We start from the raw sequence: 16,818 nt of genomic DNA, 5'->3' as shown, positions 1-16,818 counted from the left end.
AAAGGTGACAGCTGCCCTTCCATACGGTGCAGCCGTTGCATTCCCAACTCTACCACCCGAGAGAAACAAAACGCGACCACAGACACACACACACAGACACAGACACACACACGCACGCACACACGCACACAGACACAGACACACGCACACAGACACACACACACGCACGCACGGACACACACACGCACAGACACACGCACGCACGCACGCACACAGACACACACGCACACACACATGCACACACGCACGCGCACACACACATGCACACACAGAGACACACACGCACACAGACACACACGAACGTGCGGTAGCACTGGTGACAGCCCCAAGCTGGGAACGACGCAGACGCCCATCGACGGGCGAGGGGGTGGGCGGCCTGGTCCGTCCACACGCGGAACGGCACTCGGAGGGGCTGAGCCGTGGCGCGCGCAGCCCCTGGACGAGCCTCCTGTCGCTGTGGCGATGAGAGACACGCTGTGTGGCCATTCGCAGGAAACCGGAAAAGCCAGACCAGTCCACGGCGACAGGAAGCAGGCCGTCTGCTGCCTGGGGCCCGGAGGGCGGGAAGGGCCAGCCGCAAAGGGCTGGGGGCTTCGGGTGACAGGCCGTGCCGGGTGCCGGTGGAGGTCACGCAGGCCGAGCGAAGCTCGCGGAACTCCTTACTCTCGCTGCCTTTCACCGTGTGTCAGTCACACCTCAGCAGGCTGATCTGCTCGGGGTGCAGGGTGGGGGTACACTGTTTCTGCGGGGGCTCAGGCCTGCATCCCTCAGTCTTCTCCCCTGAATGCCATGGGACTCTCCAAGGCCATTCGCGTAACCCCTTGTCTGCTAGAAGTGGGCGTGCTCCGTGATGGAGGAAAAATACCTTTCCCCTGGATGTAACAACAAAGCCCTGGCAGGGGTCGAGGGGGGCTGGCTGGGCCACGGGCTTCGTCCCAGCACACGGCCCACCGAAGGTGGATGGGGACCGGGCGCTGGCCTCCTGGGCTTCCTGAGCAGAGCTTAAGTCCTTTCTGTTTCTTATAGAATCACATTTGCATAAGTGAGATAATGGTAATTAAAGAGGAGTGAGTCACGTGGAGGCCCCCGGGGTTCCCCGGGGAGCTGCGCCTGTGAGGGGCCCCCCTCCAGCTGCGCAGCACAGTCCGGAGCTGGAGCCCAGGCCCCCCTCTTCCCTCCGCTTCTCTCAGCCCTGGCAGTGCCCCCAGAGGCAGACCTCGGAAGCCCCAGGGGGCCCGGAAGCACTCTCCACCCTGGATCTACCACTTCGGGGACCTCCCGAGACCAAGGTCACGTGCAGGACGGCCATGCACCCTGCCCCGACCGCGGAAACACCCGGCTGCCGCTCTGGAGGAAAACCCAGGAGGCCGACACTTGTTCTTCCCCCCAAACAAGCAGGTTCCTCATAAGTGAGACTCGCTTCCTCCCTGTGAGCGAGCGCCGCGAGCCTCGTCTCCAGCGGAACGCCCCTCACTCTCGGTCTCCGCTGTCCCCGTGCCCCCCGCCCACGGAAACCCGTTGTACTCCTGGGCAACCACGTTCCGGGCGCCCTCAGACTTCCTCCTGAAGGCAGGCCACACACACACCAGCCCAGCAGTGAAAGCGCCACCAGTCCTGGGTGACGAGGACACAGATGGCACCCGGGGCAGCTTTAGGGGAACACACTGAGACAGGGGACCTGCCTCCTGGCCGTGACGACACAGGGCGCCCACTGCGCGCGAGGCGCATGCTGGGTGGTTCCCGCGGGAGTCACCACTCGCACAGCCCAGAGGTAGATTGCATTGTCACGTGGGCCACCTTGAAAACGAGAGAGCCAACACACTGCGTGGTCGCTGGCCACGGTCACAGGACGAGGAAGCCGCAGAGCAGGGATCAAACCCAGGTGTGTCCGACACCTGCGGCCACCTTCTCAGGCCGCGGCTTTGTGTGCCGGGTGCCCGGGGCTCCGCCGCGCCTGGCCTTAGCCGGGACTCGAGCAGCCAGCCGCTCGGGCGGCAGCAGTTGCCGCTCCGGGCTGTACCTGGAGTCTCACCAGGGGGCCTGGGAGGAGACTCTCAGGTCCCGGCGCCCGTCACTGGGTGTGCGGTCGCGTGCAGAGGGCTGTGCCAAAGCGCGCTGGGGCTGCCGCGCCCCAACGGGAGCGGACATGTCCAGCGTCAGCGTCTTGCGACATGCCCAGCAGGTGCGTCACCGCGGCACGGAGATGCGGCAGAGGGAGCCGCAGGTGGGGGGACCAGAAGGACCCCAGCACGCGGCTGGGCCCACCCCCGCCTTGTCTGCCGGATGGGAAACGGGTGTGAGCAGGTTGACAGGCCCGCGACCTCGTCCTCGAGCCCCACGGCCCCTGAGGCTCCCGGAGCCAGGCGCCACCTCCCAGCTGAGGATTCTCAGGAGCGTTAATAACAGTGATGATGAGGATGACGATGACGCATCACGAATTCCAGAAGAGCCAACCGAGCAGGCGGACACGGGGCCCCTTGGCTAACAGCCGTTTGCTGGTGCCCTTGGGGTAGGGCGTCACCCGACAGGCCCCCAGGGCGGCCCGCCCAGCTGGGGAGCCGAGGTGGTGCCCGTCAGTCCCTCCTGGTCCACGAGGCTCTGCGTCCCCGACGGTGAGTGGACTGCCCCTCGTCTGCACAGCCAATGCCACAGCCTGGGCTCTGCCCTCCACACCACAGCAACCCAGGGCGGTGCTCACAGACAGCTCTGCAGGCCACGTGCGAGCGAGCAGGGCCAGCCGGGGGACCCCTGGGGGTCGCCGAGCTCCTCCGGGGTGCATCAGAGCTACCTCGCAGCTCCTCGGTCACCAGGAGCCACGTGCAGCTCACAACGTAAGGTGTCGTAGCTCTGTGCTCGAGCAAGCAGCCCTAACCACCGGGGCTCCTGGGGAAGATGAGGTGTCTGCTGGGGCCACCTCCCACGATCGCGGGGTCCCGTGGGGCTCCCAGACCCATCGGCTGTGCTGGGGCACCGCCCAGCACAGTCATTCCCAGGCTGGGGAACAGCCCGGAATCCTCACAGGCTGCCCCGGGGACGTGACTGCTGGTCTCTGCCCCGGCCCCTGCCTCCCCACGCTCGGCCCTGCGCCCTGAGCGTGGCTCTCCACGAGGGGCCACCGCCCCCGCTCCGGCCACCTCCTTCTGCTGTGTAAGAGCCACGTAAAACCTCCCATCTGAACCGGGCTTAAGCACGCGGCTCAGGGACGCTGCTCTCCACTGCGGAGCCACCGTCGCCACCTCCAACGCCAGGACGGCCCGTGGTCCCAGCGGGACCTCCGCCCCCCTCGGCTTTGTCTCTACGAACCTGACTGGGACCACGTGTGGGGCCTCGCCCGTGACGTTCTGCTGGCTGGCTCACATGGCAGTGGGTGTCAGAGCAGCCTTCCTCCCTAAGACTGGACGACATTCCGCCGTGAGCACGGACCCGGCTCGGGGGTGGCGGCCACCGCTGGGCTGCCATGACTGACGCCGCACGCACACAGGTGCAGGAGTGCTCGCCGGGGCCCTGCCATCGACCCCTCGGGCCCGGGCCGCTGGGTGGGGCCGCCGGGTGATCGGACCCTGTTTAAGAAGGGGGTGGCCTTCTGTCGCCCGCAGGCGGGGCCCGAGGGTCCGGTTCCTCCACCGTCCCGACACTGCTCACGCTCCTGTGGTACTGGGCATCCTACTGGATGCGAAGAGCTTGAGGACCTTTTTATTTATTTTTTTTAAACCAAAAAATATTCGTCAGGTACAAAATGAAGAGGAGCCTTTGTTCTTTCAGCAGCCCCATCCACCCTAACGAGAGGTCTAGAAGGTGCCAGAAGGTGGCAAAGCCAACTCTGAGACCAGGAAGGAGTTAGGCTTCGAGTCTCCCAGGACGACCCGGAGGACTGCGCGGGGGAAGGCATGGGCGTGAGCGGAGCCCAGGAGGGAACGATCCAGCCGCGTGGGACGGCTGAGCCCGCCCTGCCCCGGAGGAGCCAGAGAACCCACGGCACCCGCACACATGCCCGGGTCCAGCCTTGGGCCGCCCCTGCCCGCGCCCCGACCACTCAACCGCCCGCCGCCACTGGGTGGCCATCTGCACCCTGTGCGAGGCTGAATGCAGGCCTTGGTGCCTGGTCCTAAGACCCGAAACAGGGATGAGGCCAGCGGACCGGGCCTCTTGCGAGCAGCTAGGAAGGAAGGCGCGCCCACACGGACGGAGGGAAAAGTCAAGGATTTTCCCCCAAATATTTTATTTAAATATTAAATTAAAAAACATACATCCACTAATCAGTTGGCATACATATCTCATGTGAACATAAGAAATAAAATAATTCAGTTATGGTAAAAAACAAAACAAAACAAAACAAACCCAGACACATCTCCGATCGCTAATGCCTTTGAACGGGCCATTGCACTCACTCGAGAAACCTGTCAAGCACGCCGCACACACACCTCACAGGACACACAGCGCGACTTACAGCAAGAGAAAGAACGCCACCGTGAAAGTAAAGTGCTTGTCATGGTTCTGAGGCCTTGGGTCTCTGGCGCTGGCAGGAGCGGGCTTCAGAGGGGCCCCGGTTCTGTGGGCATCGATCCCCATCTCCGTGAGGCCGGCCGGCCGGCCGGGACGCTGGGCGCTCGCCCCGAACCTTCCCCGCGAGTCGGCGGAGGCTTTGGTGTTGTCTCTGTGGCCAGGCCCGGTGCAAGGACAGTCCTCTGGCCCCATCCTGGGCAGCAGAGCGGCGGTGGCGGCGGGGGGGCCAGCAGCAGCAGGCGCGGCATGCGCCCCGCCAGGTGGCAGGGGCCAGGACGCCACGTGCTGCTGCCCGCCCACCCCCGAGACGGCCGTCTTTGGCTTTTCCGAACGACCCCCTTCCCCTTGGCCGTCTCCTGCCGAGCAATGCAGGTGAGAGCCCCGGGAGCGGACGGCGCCCGGGGTGCAGGGCTGTGCCGGCCGGCTGCCCCGTCACTCCAGGGCCTCTGACCCACCTGAGTCTACCTGCCAGGTAAGGACGCACCTTGCCTCTCTGCACACGGACCCGGTGTCGGTGCTTCGTAACATTACCAGAGGAGAATTTAAACCGGGATCACAAAGGTGTAGTAAAAAATATAAAAAATAAGTAGTGTCTATCTGTCTCCTATTTATACACATATACAGTATTTGCTTTAGAAAAGGAGCAAAGCCTGAACACTGACCTCACTTCTCATTTTCTTGAACGAAAGCCTAACGGGGGGCCTGGGCTAAAGTGGGGCCGCAGGCTGCACCCAGCGAGGGCGGGTCGGCTGCCGCCCGGGGCCCCAGCCGTGACCCTGACCGCCTGCCCGTCCCAGTTCCCAGTCCGGCCTCGGCGTATTGCACGTTCCCTCAGAGCCAGCTGTTCGTTTTGGACCCTGATAATGAAATGCATAAAAACTTAGCAGCGGAAATAAGACAAGCGGCAGGAGACCCCCCGGCTCCACGACGGGGTGGGCCGAGCCCGCCCCGCAGCAGCCGCCCCTCGCGGTCCTGCCCTCGAAGCCTGGAGCCGGACTGCGGCAGTCTGCAAAGCTCCTCACCTCCGAGGAGAACGACCTTCTGGGTGCTGACTTCGGGGGAGAGAATTCCAAACATTTGCGGATTACCTTCCCTGGGGCTGGCTGTTAGAGCGTTTTAAAAACTGATACGTAAAGCAGAAAGTTCACAGCTTTCGTCTGAAGCATAAATGTTCCAGAAGGGGAGAACGTAAATGAAGAGGCTCCCGCTCAGTGCGCGCACGCAGCAGAGCACGGGCCCAGGCGCTCGCAGGCGCGGGGCTCCCCGTGGCTCTGTCCCAGGCAGTGCCCTCCGTGACCCGACGCCAGCGACAGGGGAGCCGGCCCCGCGGGCCACGTCTCAGCCGCTCCCGCCGCCTCCCTCCCCGGCCGCCCGCCCCACGCCTCACCCTCAGTTATTATTTTTCTTCAGAAACTTTTCAGTCTCCACTCATGGCAGCAGTTGCTCAGTGCAAGGAGGAAATAAAAATAAACTAAAAAAGCTGAAACACCGAACGTATTGCTTGTTTTGCTTCTAGGAAGTTATTGGCTTTGAGTCCGGAAGTGTCTTCACATACTCTGAGGTTATTGCTTCGAGGAGTCGGCGGCCCGAGTGGGCGGAGGGCGGCGGGCCGTGTCCCTCACTGCACCAGGACGAATGTGCCCAGCTGGCCGGAGGTCAGGTCCTCCCTCTCGCAGTCCCCCTGAGGCAGCCCCATGGGGTCAAAGCCCAGGGGCAGCATGGCCAAGTGCGGCTGCAGGGCCGAGGCGGCAGGCAGCGGGGCCGAGGCGGCGCTGATGCGCAGGTGCGCGTCCAGGAGCTGGGCCGCCGAGGCCACCGGGGAGACCCCCGCCTGCAGCAGGCGGGGCGGCAGCAGCGGGCAGGGCCCCAGCCCCAGCTCCTTCTGGAGTCCGGACACGAGGAGGGTGCCGTCGCAGGGGGCCAGGAGCAGCGGGGCGGGGGGCGGCGGGGTGGCCTGCAGGCAGCTGGGCGGGGCCGCTGGGTGGTGCTGGAGCTGGAGCAACCTGGGGGACGGGACGGGACGGGACGGGTCACCTCCGGCTCCGCCCGCTGCCTCTCCTGACAGTCCCACCTGGCCAGCTCAGACACTACGTGGCGTCCACGCCCAGGGCACGGCCGGCGGAGCTGCTCGGCGCACGCAGCGCCGCGCACGACTAGCCCCGGGCGACGCCTGGCGCCCCCACTCCCCGTCGCGCTCTTCCGCAGCGCAGCGCCGGCCAGGCTGGACGTTTTTGCCCACTGCCCCCTCCGTCCCCACCCGCAGGCTTCCGAGTGACAGAACCTGCCCGCTCCCCACCCCTGCCACCATCTGCGGGGAGCGCGGCCCCACAGGTCCCCCCGCTCGGGGGCAGGGAGATGCACCCACCCGACCCCACGAGAAGAGGGGAGCTGCAGGGACGGGGCTGCACCGCGTGCTGCCGAGGCGGCGGGGCCGGGCGCGGGCGGACCTACCTCTGCTGGTGCAGCACGTCCTGCAGCAGGCCCCGGCCCTCCTGGCCGCCGGCCCCGCCGCTGTGCAGGCCCAGGCTCTGCGCGGGCAGCTGGAGGGCGCTCGGGCCGCCCCGCGCCGCCCGGCTGGGGGAGGCCTGGCACACCTGGCGAGCCAGCCCCTTGAGCTTGTTCAGGCCCAGAAACCCTCTGGTCCGCGCGCTCTTCCTCAGCTGCTGCCGAAAGGCTTTCAGGCCTGGGGGGGCAAGCGCAGGTGGGCTGTGAACCTCCGGCCCCCGGCCCAGGGGCGGGCAGTGCGTGGAGACGGGCACGGGACGTGGGGAGGTGGGTTTCCCGCGGCGCCCCGGCGCTCCCCGGCCACCCAATCGCTTTTCGCAACCCCGCCTCGCCCTGGGGCTAGGAGGTCATCCTCTTTTGGGGTTTGGTTGGGGGCAGCAGTTCCAACACAGAACAGGCACGTGTCAGGCAGACCACAGACCACTCAAGAAGGAAGGGCACAGCCAGCGCCATGGGACTAGGGGGAGGTGCGTCCCACCCCCACACCCCCGGAGACCGGGGCAGCATGGGAGGGTCCCCTCTGACCCCGACCCTCTTCCAGGTCAACAGCTGCTGCCTGGCATTGCGTGTCTTTGGGCTTCTAAGACCAGCTACCAAGGGCCAGGTGACTTTGTTTCAGGTGATCAAGTTGTCCAGGCCTGAGGGCACTGACTGCTACCCGACCCAGACCCAGCTAGAGAACAGGGGGACCGCCGCCATTATGAACAAACGGACGCCCTCCGGGGACACACACAGCATCTCCCGGGGGAGGTGGAAGGGAAGAGGAAGTCACCTTGCGTAAGTGAGGTGTCCGAGGCTCTCCGGCCTTCCTGGAAGCTGACGGGGAGCAGGACGGCTCCTCCCAGGGCCCCCTGAGCCTGCAGCACCGGGGTGGCGGACTGGGCCCCTAGCAGCGGCGAGGCCAGTCTGAGAGGGGAGCAGGTGCCCACCAGCCCCTGGGCGCCCAGGCGTCCACTGAGCCCCGCTGGGCTGTCGCCTGCTGAGGTCAGACAGCTGTCAGAGCTGGTGCCTTCCGAAGGACTGGCCGAGGAGATGACTACACCTGCAGAAAGAGCAGGTGTGCCTGGAGGGCCCTCACGCTCCCCAAGGCCGATGCGACCCGCCGGCACCCAGCGGTTTTCACGGGAGAGGAACTGGCTCTGCCACCCGCCCCATGCCCACTGCGGTGGTGCCCAAGCCCTCAGACAGCCCTCGCGCCCCGCTGAAGGGCAGACAGCTGTACCGGCCACCCCGTCTCTACCCTCTACCCTGCGGAGGTGGGGGTCCATGACAGCCAGAGGCCACCGGAGGCCGGGAGCCGCGACAGCCAGCCCGCATAGGGGCCGGGCTGCAGGTGATCGGTGGAGCCGACCCAGGGCCTGGGGTGAGGCCCTGCCCCCCCAGCACCTGGGGACAACTAAACCCCAGCGTCCCCAACAAACAACCTCATGGGGTGTCTAAGTGTGAAATCCCTGTGGCTCCAGGGCTTAAACCAACGGCAGATCCGAAAACTGTGATGAGACCGCCCAGCGGAAACGGCGCTCTTCCCGTCAGCCCCTCGCAGCCCTGACCACGACCCGCTCACCAGGCCGCCCTGCGGCCCGCGGGACACTTACACGGAGGTGTGCACGGGGAGAAGGCGGAGACCTCGGCCAGCGTGTGCCTCCGGCCCGAGCCACCGGGCAGGGGCCTCTGCGCCTCCCGCTCCTCCTCCGGGCCCTGCCTGGCCTCCTCGCTGACGGTCGTGTCCAGCAGGCCACTGGGGGAGACCGAGCGATGCCGCAGCACTCCGCCGAGGCCGGCGTCCACGGGGGGGAGCAAGGGCTGCGGGCGGTGGACATGAGCCAGTGACCTGGGGCCCCGGGGGGGCTGGGGCACGGGTCGTCCCCACCACTGGGAATGAGACAAGCCCTGCCCCGGACGCCGCCCAGGGCAGAGGCCCACACACCTGCAGCGAGCTGTGCAGCTCGCAGTCCATTTCGGCCTGCAGGATGGACTGGCCCAGGGCCTGGGGCTGCGGGCACAGCAGCGGGGACCGGAGAGCATCACCGGGGGGGCCTTCCTGAGACGCCTGTGGACGGCAGAGGGGGACAGGCGTCATCGGGGAGGCAGCTCGGGAGATGCTGCGAGAACAGCTGAGCTGGCTTCGCTCTGGTGCCGATGTCAGCCCCTAGCTGACCAAGCTCAGGACACTGCGCTCCCTCTGAGGTGGTGCCGTGTAGAGGTGACCGAAGGAGGCAGAGAGCGGCACCGAGGACAGTCAGCAACAAGTGGACGCAGGCAGGGCCTGACCCCCGACAGAGTGGCCAGCATTCCCTATTCTCCACGTAGCTTCTGACCTAAGGATCACCTGGAAACGCCCCTGGGGCTTAATGGGCAGGGGGATGTGACCTGGGGCCAGTGGCCTCAGCCTGCATCTCGTTGCACACATCCAAGCGAGGGACTCCCACCCTGGGGACACGATCCACGGCAGGGACAGGGGCGGGCTTTAGAAGGAGACCCGCTCACCTCCACGGCGCTGTGGTCGGCGCTTCTGGGCCTCTGCTGCAGGGCCGGGCCGGACCGGGCCAAGGGCGGGGAGCCGCGGGGGCCCCGCAGGCGCTCCAGGAGGAGGTAGTAGATGGCCGCGAAGTGATTATAGCTGTTGTTCTGCAGTGACTGGGAGGTGCGGAGAAGCAGGTCAGCGCCAGCCCCAACGAGAGGACATCAGAGCGGGCAGGCCTTGGATGTCTTGAGTGCCCGAGGTCCCCTGACCAGGCCATTCCCAGGGTTATTCTCAGGTGACCGAGAATGTCTTTTAGAGAAGCTTTCCCTTAAATTAGCCCGTGCTCCCACTGGGACTGGACTGGCGAGAGCCTCTCTTCCCAACGAGGCCGCCCCCAGCCCCTGTGCCTCCCCACCGATGCCGAGCACGGCGCCCACCTCCACGGTCCTCTGCCGGTCCACGCCGAGGGTCTGCATGAAACCCAGCACCTGCTCGTCGTAGCCGCCCAGGCTGGAGCTGCAGCTGAGCGCAGGGCCCGCGGGGCTGGCGCGTGGTGGGGCGGGCCCGGCCTGCATCCAGCGGTGCTGCCGGATCTGGGCGATGCCGATGCGCCGGGCGGGGTCCACCGCCAGCATGCGCCGGATCAGCGCCTCGCAGTCTGCGGGAGAGGGGGGCACACTTAGCCCTGGGCAGGCAGCCTGTGGGCGTGCCCTGCACCGCACCCAGGCTCCCACAGCCACCCTGCAGGGGCGAGGTTCCCCTTGGGCGGGCAAACGGGTGAGTGACTGTCCTGAAGCCACCACAGAGAGCCTCCCATGGAGGGGCGGGCCTCCGGGGAGACAGTCCGCCTGACAGACGTGCAGAGACCCCTCAAACGCCTGTTCTGTGCCACGCCCGCCCGCGCCCAGCGAGTCACACGGACGAGCGAAGTGTGCACGCAGAGTAGGTGACGGGGCCCCGGGCGGGGACTCCAGACGCCAGGCCTTCAGCCGCCCCGAGACGCCCTCACAGGAAGGCGCCTGCCGCCCCACGAGCGGGGCCCTGGGAACTCGCCCTGCAGGCTGCGTGTCTCCTGCAGGCCCCTGGTAAACACCGCGCGGCAGCACGGGCCTGACTCACGGACCTGACGGCAGACTCAGATGAGAGTCACCCGGCATTTCAGGAAACGCCTCCTCTCCCCCGCTGCCCAAAGTCCCGCGGTCCCCGCCCGGCAGGAGGCTGGGCTCACACCTACCTCGAGACATGAAGAAGGGGACGCGGAACCGGCCCTCGAGCACCCGCTGCCGCAGCGCGGGCAGGCTGGGCCCGTCGAAGGGGAGGGAGCCGCAGACGAGGACGTACAGCACGACGCCAAGGCTCTGCCGACAACCAGACGGCACGGTCAGCGCCGGTGCGGCCCGACCGGGCGCCCGCCGCGCCGCGCCCGCCACGCACGACGCTCGCGGTGCCTACCCAGATGTCCAGCTGGGGGCCTTCGTACTCCTTCCCCTCGAACACCTCCGGGGCCGCGTACGGGGGGCTCCCGCACCACGTGGATAGAGGCTCTCCCGACTTGTAGAAATTCCCAAATCCAAAGTCTGAAAGATGAAGAAAGAAATGATGTAGTCATGGCGGACATGACGGGGGCCGCGTGTCACAGTTGTGCGCACAAAGGGCAGGGACCGTCACGTGCACGTGCCCCCCCACGCCCCCCGGGCAGCACTTCCTGGCGCAGCACGACCCCCACCTGCCAGCTTGATGTCCATGTTGCCGTCCAGCAGCAGGTTCTCGGTCTTGAGGTCCCTGTGCACGATGTGATGGCTGTGGCAGTACTCCACAGCCGACAGGATCTGCCAGAATTTCTCCCGTGCCTCGCTCTCACGCAGGTGCCCGTTAGAGGTCAAGTAGTCTGAGGAGTGACAAAACTAGCTGGCACCCCGAACAGTCTGAGGAGTGACAAACGAGCTGGCGCCCCCCGCCCACAAGGCTGCCACTGTCAAGCGCACGGCTCGAGAACGCTGTGGAATGTGAGAGTGGGGAGACCCAAACCCCGCAGGGCAGCTCCTGACACCTGAGCACCACTTGTTGTTAACAGGTGATAAGGTGCGGCTTACCAAACATCTCTCCATTTTTTGCAAATTCGGTGACAATGTAGAGCATATCCTTTGTTTCCATAACCTAAAAAACAAAGACGTAACATGGAACCGCATGAAAAGACGCAGGCCAACGCTGCGAGTACTCCTCCGGGACCCCAGGGCGTCGTTCACTTCCCCAGGATGAGTGCGCTCTTTGAGGAAAGGAAAGAGAAGAAAAACTTCTGCAATACGGAAGGAAATAAGGGGATTCCTATTCGGAAAGAGTTTTTAAAAACCGGAATGGATTACTCACTAGACTGCCTATCCTTATATGTCCTTACTCTCAAAAAAGGCCCACATGTATCAGAATTCTGTATCATAGAAGAGGAATATAAAATAAATGTTACAGACAATAACTCACTTTGCCTCACCCGGCTGGACGAGCCGGAGGCTACAGAAGGCACAGCGGTCTCCAGGGCGCCGCGGGGGCTTTTTTCTAGAAGGCTAGCAGGCCGACGGATCACTCAGCCCAAAGGCCGCACAGCTGGGTGACAGACAGCAGATCCTCTGACCCCGCGTGCCTCAGCGGCATGATTAACTAGGCCGCGGGAAGCCGGCCTCGCCAGGTAAGCTGCACTAGCCTGCTCTTTGTGCTGGCAACGACTCCGCATGTGTCAATAGCAACGGTTAACGCCAGGCACACCTTAAAGTTCCCCTTATCGATTGAGAATTTTATGTCACTATCGAAAAAAATGTTAAAGGAGTTATAAACTTAACTAAGAAACAAGGTGAAATTCAGATCTTTGGTACTGAAAGGAGCGAAGCTAACTCTGTTCAGAGGGAGACAGGGAAATGACATATTCTTACAGAAAAAGCTGTCATCAGGGCTTGAAATACAGTTATTCTTAAAAAAAAAAAAAGATACGTTAAAGACAACTGCTTCGAGCCCTAATCTGAAAAGAAATGCGGGCACCGAGCAGCTGAGCTGGAATTTTGCTGCCCCCGCCCTCGATGTGCACAACAGTGACAAAGCCGATGACTACAGTTCACGCCTCTCTCAATGAAGAAATGCGACGGAGAGAGACTGAAGAATGAATATGTTTTATGTTTAAAAAAACCTCAAGGAAAGAGCTCAGCGCCTCACCCAGGTTCTGGGCCTGGGCCAGCTGGATGAAAACCAGACTCCGGTGTCCGAGCCACGGTATCAACACTCGCCGCTGCCCCCCACATCCTGCATCTCCCACACAGTTAAAGCAGCACACAGAGCCAGGGGGAAATGCGCCCCAGGAAAGACTGAACTTGGGCCCACGCGGGCAAGGCGTCGCTAAGTGGACCAGCGGGGGACAGGACGAGGAAGCCGTGCTCTGGCTCATCCCTCCAGCACGGTCACAAACAGAGCGGGGCCAGCCCACTCCTGCGGAAACAGGCCGGGCGCATTTCTCAGGCACTGACATCAGTGACCGGGGAGGAAACTTCTGATCGAGACGACAACTGACAAATGACAACAGAAACAAAACAGGAGCCGGCGAGCACGTGATGTGAGTGGCGCACTGAGGGACGCGGAGTGGACCGTCGTGGTGGAAACACGAGCCCGACGGGTCCACGGCTGCCTCTGCTCTAACCGCGCAGAAGGGCCTCGCGTGGGGTCCTTTTCAGGTGCAGCCCCCTCCCACCTCACCGGGCACCTCGCCCCGCCAACTGCACAAACACACACACGGTTCCATGTTCGTTTCAGACTCTCCGGGTCTCCTGAGAGTCATCAGCCAACACAATTGGACGAAGACCGAGCGTTCGCAAAGAACTTGCTCTCCTGTACTAGACTTGCTTTGTCCTCGCAGAAGTGGTCAGCCAAGTAAGAGATTACTTTGCTGTCCTAACTAAACCAGCACTTATTTTCCAAAGATATAATTTATTAGTTTCAACAGAACAAAAATAAAGTCGCAAAACAAACCAATAGACAGACTGGTCCTAATGCGGATTAAATGACAAGCTCCTTCTCTCAACAGGGCAAAAGTATTCTCATCTCCCCGTTTTTGACGGAAGAGTTTAAATAGGGAAGACAAATGGTCACTGCTGCCTCTGCAAAGATAGGTTTTTAAAAACTGGTAAGAGAAGCTGGTTTGAAAGTTTAATAATTATCTGCAAAGGCGGAAGTGTCTAGTTTCACTCGAATTTGTCCTACACTAAATGCCCGACTTGGAGCAACACATAGGCCTGGTAACATCGTCCTCTACACATTTCAAACCAGAACAAATTATATTATTGAATAAAGTTTTCATGAAGCAAATCTCCACTACGACCCAAAGGCAAGGGTATACTGTAAATACATCTGCACCACTTACAGAGATTAATCTACTTTCTCAGTCCCGCGTACACACGGAGGACAACCTTCTCTTACGTTGTTGGGCGACAGGCAAACTCGAGTTCTTACCTGATAAAGCTTTATGATATGAGGATGATTCAGAAGCTTCATGATCTGAACCTCACGATATATTTTCTCCAAATTGCTTGAATCTAGGCGTGTTTTATCGATTATTTTTATTGCAACCTGCAGATTTGCAAAAGAAAAAGGATGTTTTGTTTTTTTAAAAAAAATTTTCTCACTTAATCTAATTTACACATTTCATCTCCAGGTTAATATCTAAAAACACTTTGTCTCCCCCAAGAAATCACAAGAAGTTGGTGGGGAAAATAACCAAAGTATCCATTAACACTATTTAAAATGGCCAGTTAATAAACTCCCGAAAGTCCCCGCAGGTCAGCGTGTGGGGCGTTAGCTCCGGATCTGAGAGCGCTGCACCCTGGGTTATACGGTCATTATGCTTTTGCTGTCCCCTAAAATCTGTACAAATTATGCCAAATCATGATATAAAGCTTTTTTCCCCCTTTACCAAACAAAAAACCGTCAGCGCTCAGACCTCAGACGATGGACCCTCAGGCAGGGATCGCGCCCGGCTGGCTGCCCCCGGGCAGGGGCCCCCTCCCCAGGTCGGTGCCGCCGCCCCACTCCACGCACCTGGGTTTTGGTGACTCGATGCCGAGCCAGCTTCACCACCGCGAAGTTGCCCTTGCCCAGGGTCCGCTCGATGTCGTAAAAGCCCACGCGGAGGGGCTTCTGCTGGCCCTGGCCCGCGCCCGCCGCCGGGGCCGCGCTCAGCTCCGACATGATCACCATGGCTCCGGGCACCTACGGACGCCGCGAGCGCTCAGCGCCGGCCCGGCCCGCGCCGACCCCTGCGCGAGGTCCGCGGGCCCGCGCCCGCCCCGCGCCCGGCTCCGCTCCGGCCCGGGACGCCCCGAGGCCGGCGGACGCGCCCCCGCGCCGGTCTCCATCGGAACCCCGCGCGGCGTGCGGACCCGCTCCCGCCGCGGGCTCCGTGCGGGACCCGGGACCCCGGGCCGCGGCGCGTGGGCCACCCCGCCGCCCACAACAAAGGGAAGCCGGCGGCGGCGCCCCGGCCGCGACCCTCGCGCGCGCACCCGCGGGGCCGCCGGAGCCCGGAGCCCGGAGCCCGGAGCCCGGAGCCCGCGCCGCGCCGCGCCGCGCCCGCCTCACCTCCGCCACCCCCGGAGCGCCGAGGCCGGACGCCGCTCGCCCCGCGGGCCCTGCCGGCCGCTCGGCCGCTCGCGCTGCTGAGGCGCCTGTCGCTCGGGTCGCCACAGCCACCGTGTCTGCCGCCGCCGGCCGGGCCGCGCCGCATGTCAGCTCTGAGGCCGCGCCGCGCGCCCGGCCGCACGCGCCGCCGCCCCGCCCCGCCCAGGCCCCGCCCCCGCCCGGCTCGGCCCCGCCCCCGGCCCGCCCCCGCCGGCCCCGCCCCGCCGCGGCGCCGGATTGATACAGCCCCATTGACGTCGCTTTGACGCCAGAGCGACGCGCGGCCCAGCGCCAGGCGGAGGGAGAGCGGGAGATCGGGCCGTTGCCAAGAGACTGGCGGCTCTGACGCGCGCGCTGATGAGGCCGTCGCCCTGGCGACCGCGGGGCGGTGACGTCAGGGGCGCCGGGCGCCTAAGGCCCGAGGTCCGCCCGCGCCTGCGTTCCCACCGGCGCGCGCCCCCTACCGGGTGCGGAGGACGCTGCAGGCGGCGTAACGCTTGGGTCCCGGGGTGCAGCCCTTCCGCCTGCACGCGCCCGCACTGCCGCCTTCGCGTGTACCCCTCTTGTCACACCCACCCAAGAGGCTTGGGTCTGGGGCGGCTCCGAAAACCCCCGAAGTGCAGCACAGCTGGGTCCTTTTTTGAGTTCTACTCCATGGTCCGATCATCAGGGTACAGGTCACATGTGTCCTGCAATTTCCGTCGGAAGTGCTCGACCTTGGATACATTAGGGAAAGTGCCAAGTGAGACTAAGGCAACCCTAAGAGGGCCGGAAGTCCAGGCGGAAGTGGATTCCGCTCACCAAGGTCTCCAGATCCTCGGGTTCTTGGGACCAGAGAACCGGAAACCGGCCAGCAACACCCTCAGCAGAGCGCGGATGGCTCATTTGCTTGTGCATTCATTCAACAAGTGCCCGGCCGGGTGCTCTGCGTGCAGACAGTAGAAGGACCCTGCCCTTGGGGGAGCCCCCCACCCCCCGCACACACACACACACACACACACACACACACACAGGGCCAATGAGGTGAGGTCAACAATGTACCTCACCCCTTAGAGACAGTGGACACTTTGCAGGTCCCATGGTATTGGTCACTTTTGTCCCACCAGCCAACCTCGAAGTTTTCCCGGAGCTACAGGGGAGCGGTTAGGTGAGACCTGTGCCCCTCAGGTGCCTGGTGGCTGTGCCTGCACTGGAGGGGAGAGGAAGATAGGGTGAAAATGGCAGCGGGGGACAATTTCCATTGGTATGGCTGTTCATTTTATGTTCTTTATGCCTCATCAAAAAACAAACATTTTCTAAGGGATGACAGGGTATGGCGACTGGTATTTTTTAAACATTAGGAAGGCAGCGGTTTGGGATTTCAATTCTGCGTCTAACCTAGATCATGTTTCCTTCTGTTAAATTGAAATGCCATTTCACAGAAGGGGATAGGGAGCAAGAGTTAAGCGCAGGGGAGGCTGTGGTGTGGGCGTGGGCAGCGCCTGGAGACGTGGCGCGCCTGGCCGGGGCAGCCCCGCGCCTGCGTGGCTCCTGATCCAGGCTGGCCGGCCCATTGCCCCCTTCCTGGGCGGTGGTTTGTGAGTTGATCTGTTTGGAAAAGACTTTCAGGGGAACTGATGATCTCAAAGTTTTCCTTAGTCTTTCAAAAGTGTCCTCATTATCTGTCCCAGGTTTTCCAGCAAGAATTTCTACTTCCT

At 63.2% G+C, this 16,818-nt stretch overlaps 1 protein-coding gene across 2 annotated transcripts; it reads right to left on the bottom strand.

The window, feature by feature from the left end:
• Positions 1–4,181: 4,181 nt before the first annotated feature.
• SIK1 (salt inducible kinase 1) lies at positions 4,182–15,798 on the bottom strand. Of its 2 annotated transcripts, none has more exons than XM_036238121.1 (14): positions 15,698–15,798; positions 14,543–14,713; positions 13,958–14,074; positions 11,566–11,629; positions 11,199–11,360; positions 10,925–11,049; positions 10,707–10,830; positions 9,910–10,130; positions 9,496–9,645; positions 8,936–9,058; positions 8,604–8,811; positions 7,781–8,050; positions 6,955–7,186; positions 4,182–6,506 (listed from the first exon to the last, which is right to left on the bottom strand). In XM_036238121.1, exons 2-14 carry the CDS (start codon positions 14,699–14,701, stop codon positions 6,122–6,124), a joined length of 2,340 nt encoding a protein of 779 aa, XP_036094014.1. In that variant the 5' UTR covers positions 14,702–14,713; positions 15,698–15,798; the 3' UTR covers positions 4,182–6,121. The 2 variants fall into 2 exon arrangements, with proteins under 2 accessions (XP_036094014.1, XP_015998976.2); XM_016143490.2 differs by lacking the exon at positions 15,698–15,798 and adding an exon at positions 15,083–15,228.
• Positions 15,799–16,818: the final 1,020 nt, after the last annotated feature.

This window comes from Rousettus aegyptiacus, unplaced genomic scaffold (assembly GCF_014176215.1).
Source record: "Rousettus aegyptiacus isolate mRouAeg1 unplaced genomic scaffold, mRouAeg1.p scaffold_m13_p_20, whole genome shotgun sequence".
Lineage (NCBI taxonomy): Eukaryota > Metazoa > Chordata > Mammalia > Chiroptera > Pteropodidae > Rousettus > Rousettus aegyptiacus.
This window is presented reverse-complemented; position numbering and strand designations above follow the sequence as displayed.

Coding starts and splice junctions, on each gene's coding strand:
- SIK1 (XM_036238121.1), bottom strand. CDS start 14,701: ATGGTGATCATGTCGGAGCTGAGCGCGGCCCCGGCGGCGGGCGCGGGC. Junction 11,050..11,198: donor CATGGACATCAAGCTGGCAG/GTGGGGGTCGTG, acceptor TTCATCTTTCAG/ACTTTGGATTTGGGAATTTC. Junction 9,059..9,495: donor CCGACCACAGCGCCGTGGAG/GTGAGCGGGTCT, acceptor TGCCGTCCACAG/GCGTCTCAGGAAGGCCCCCC.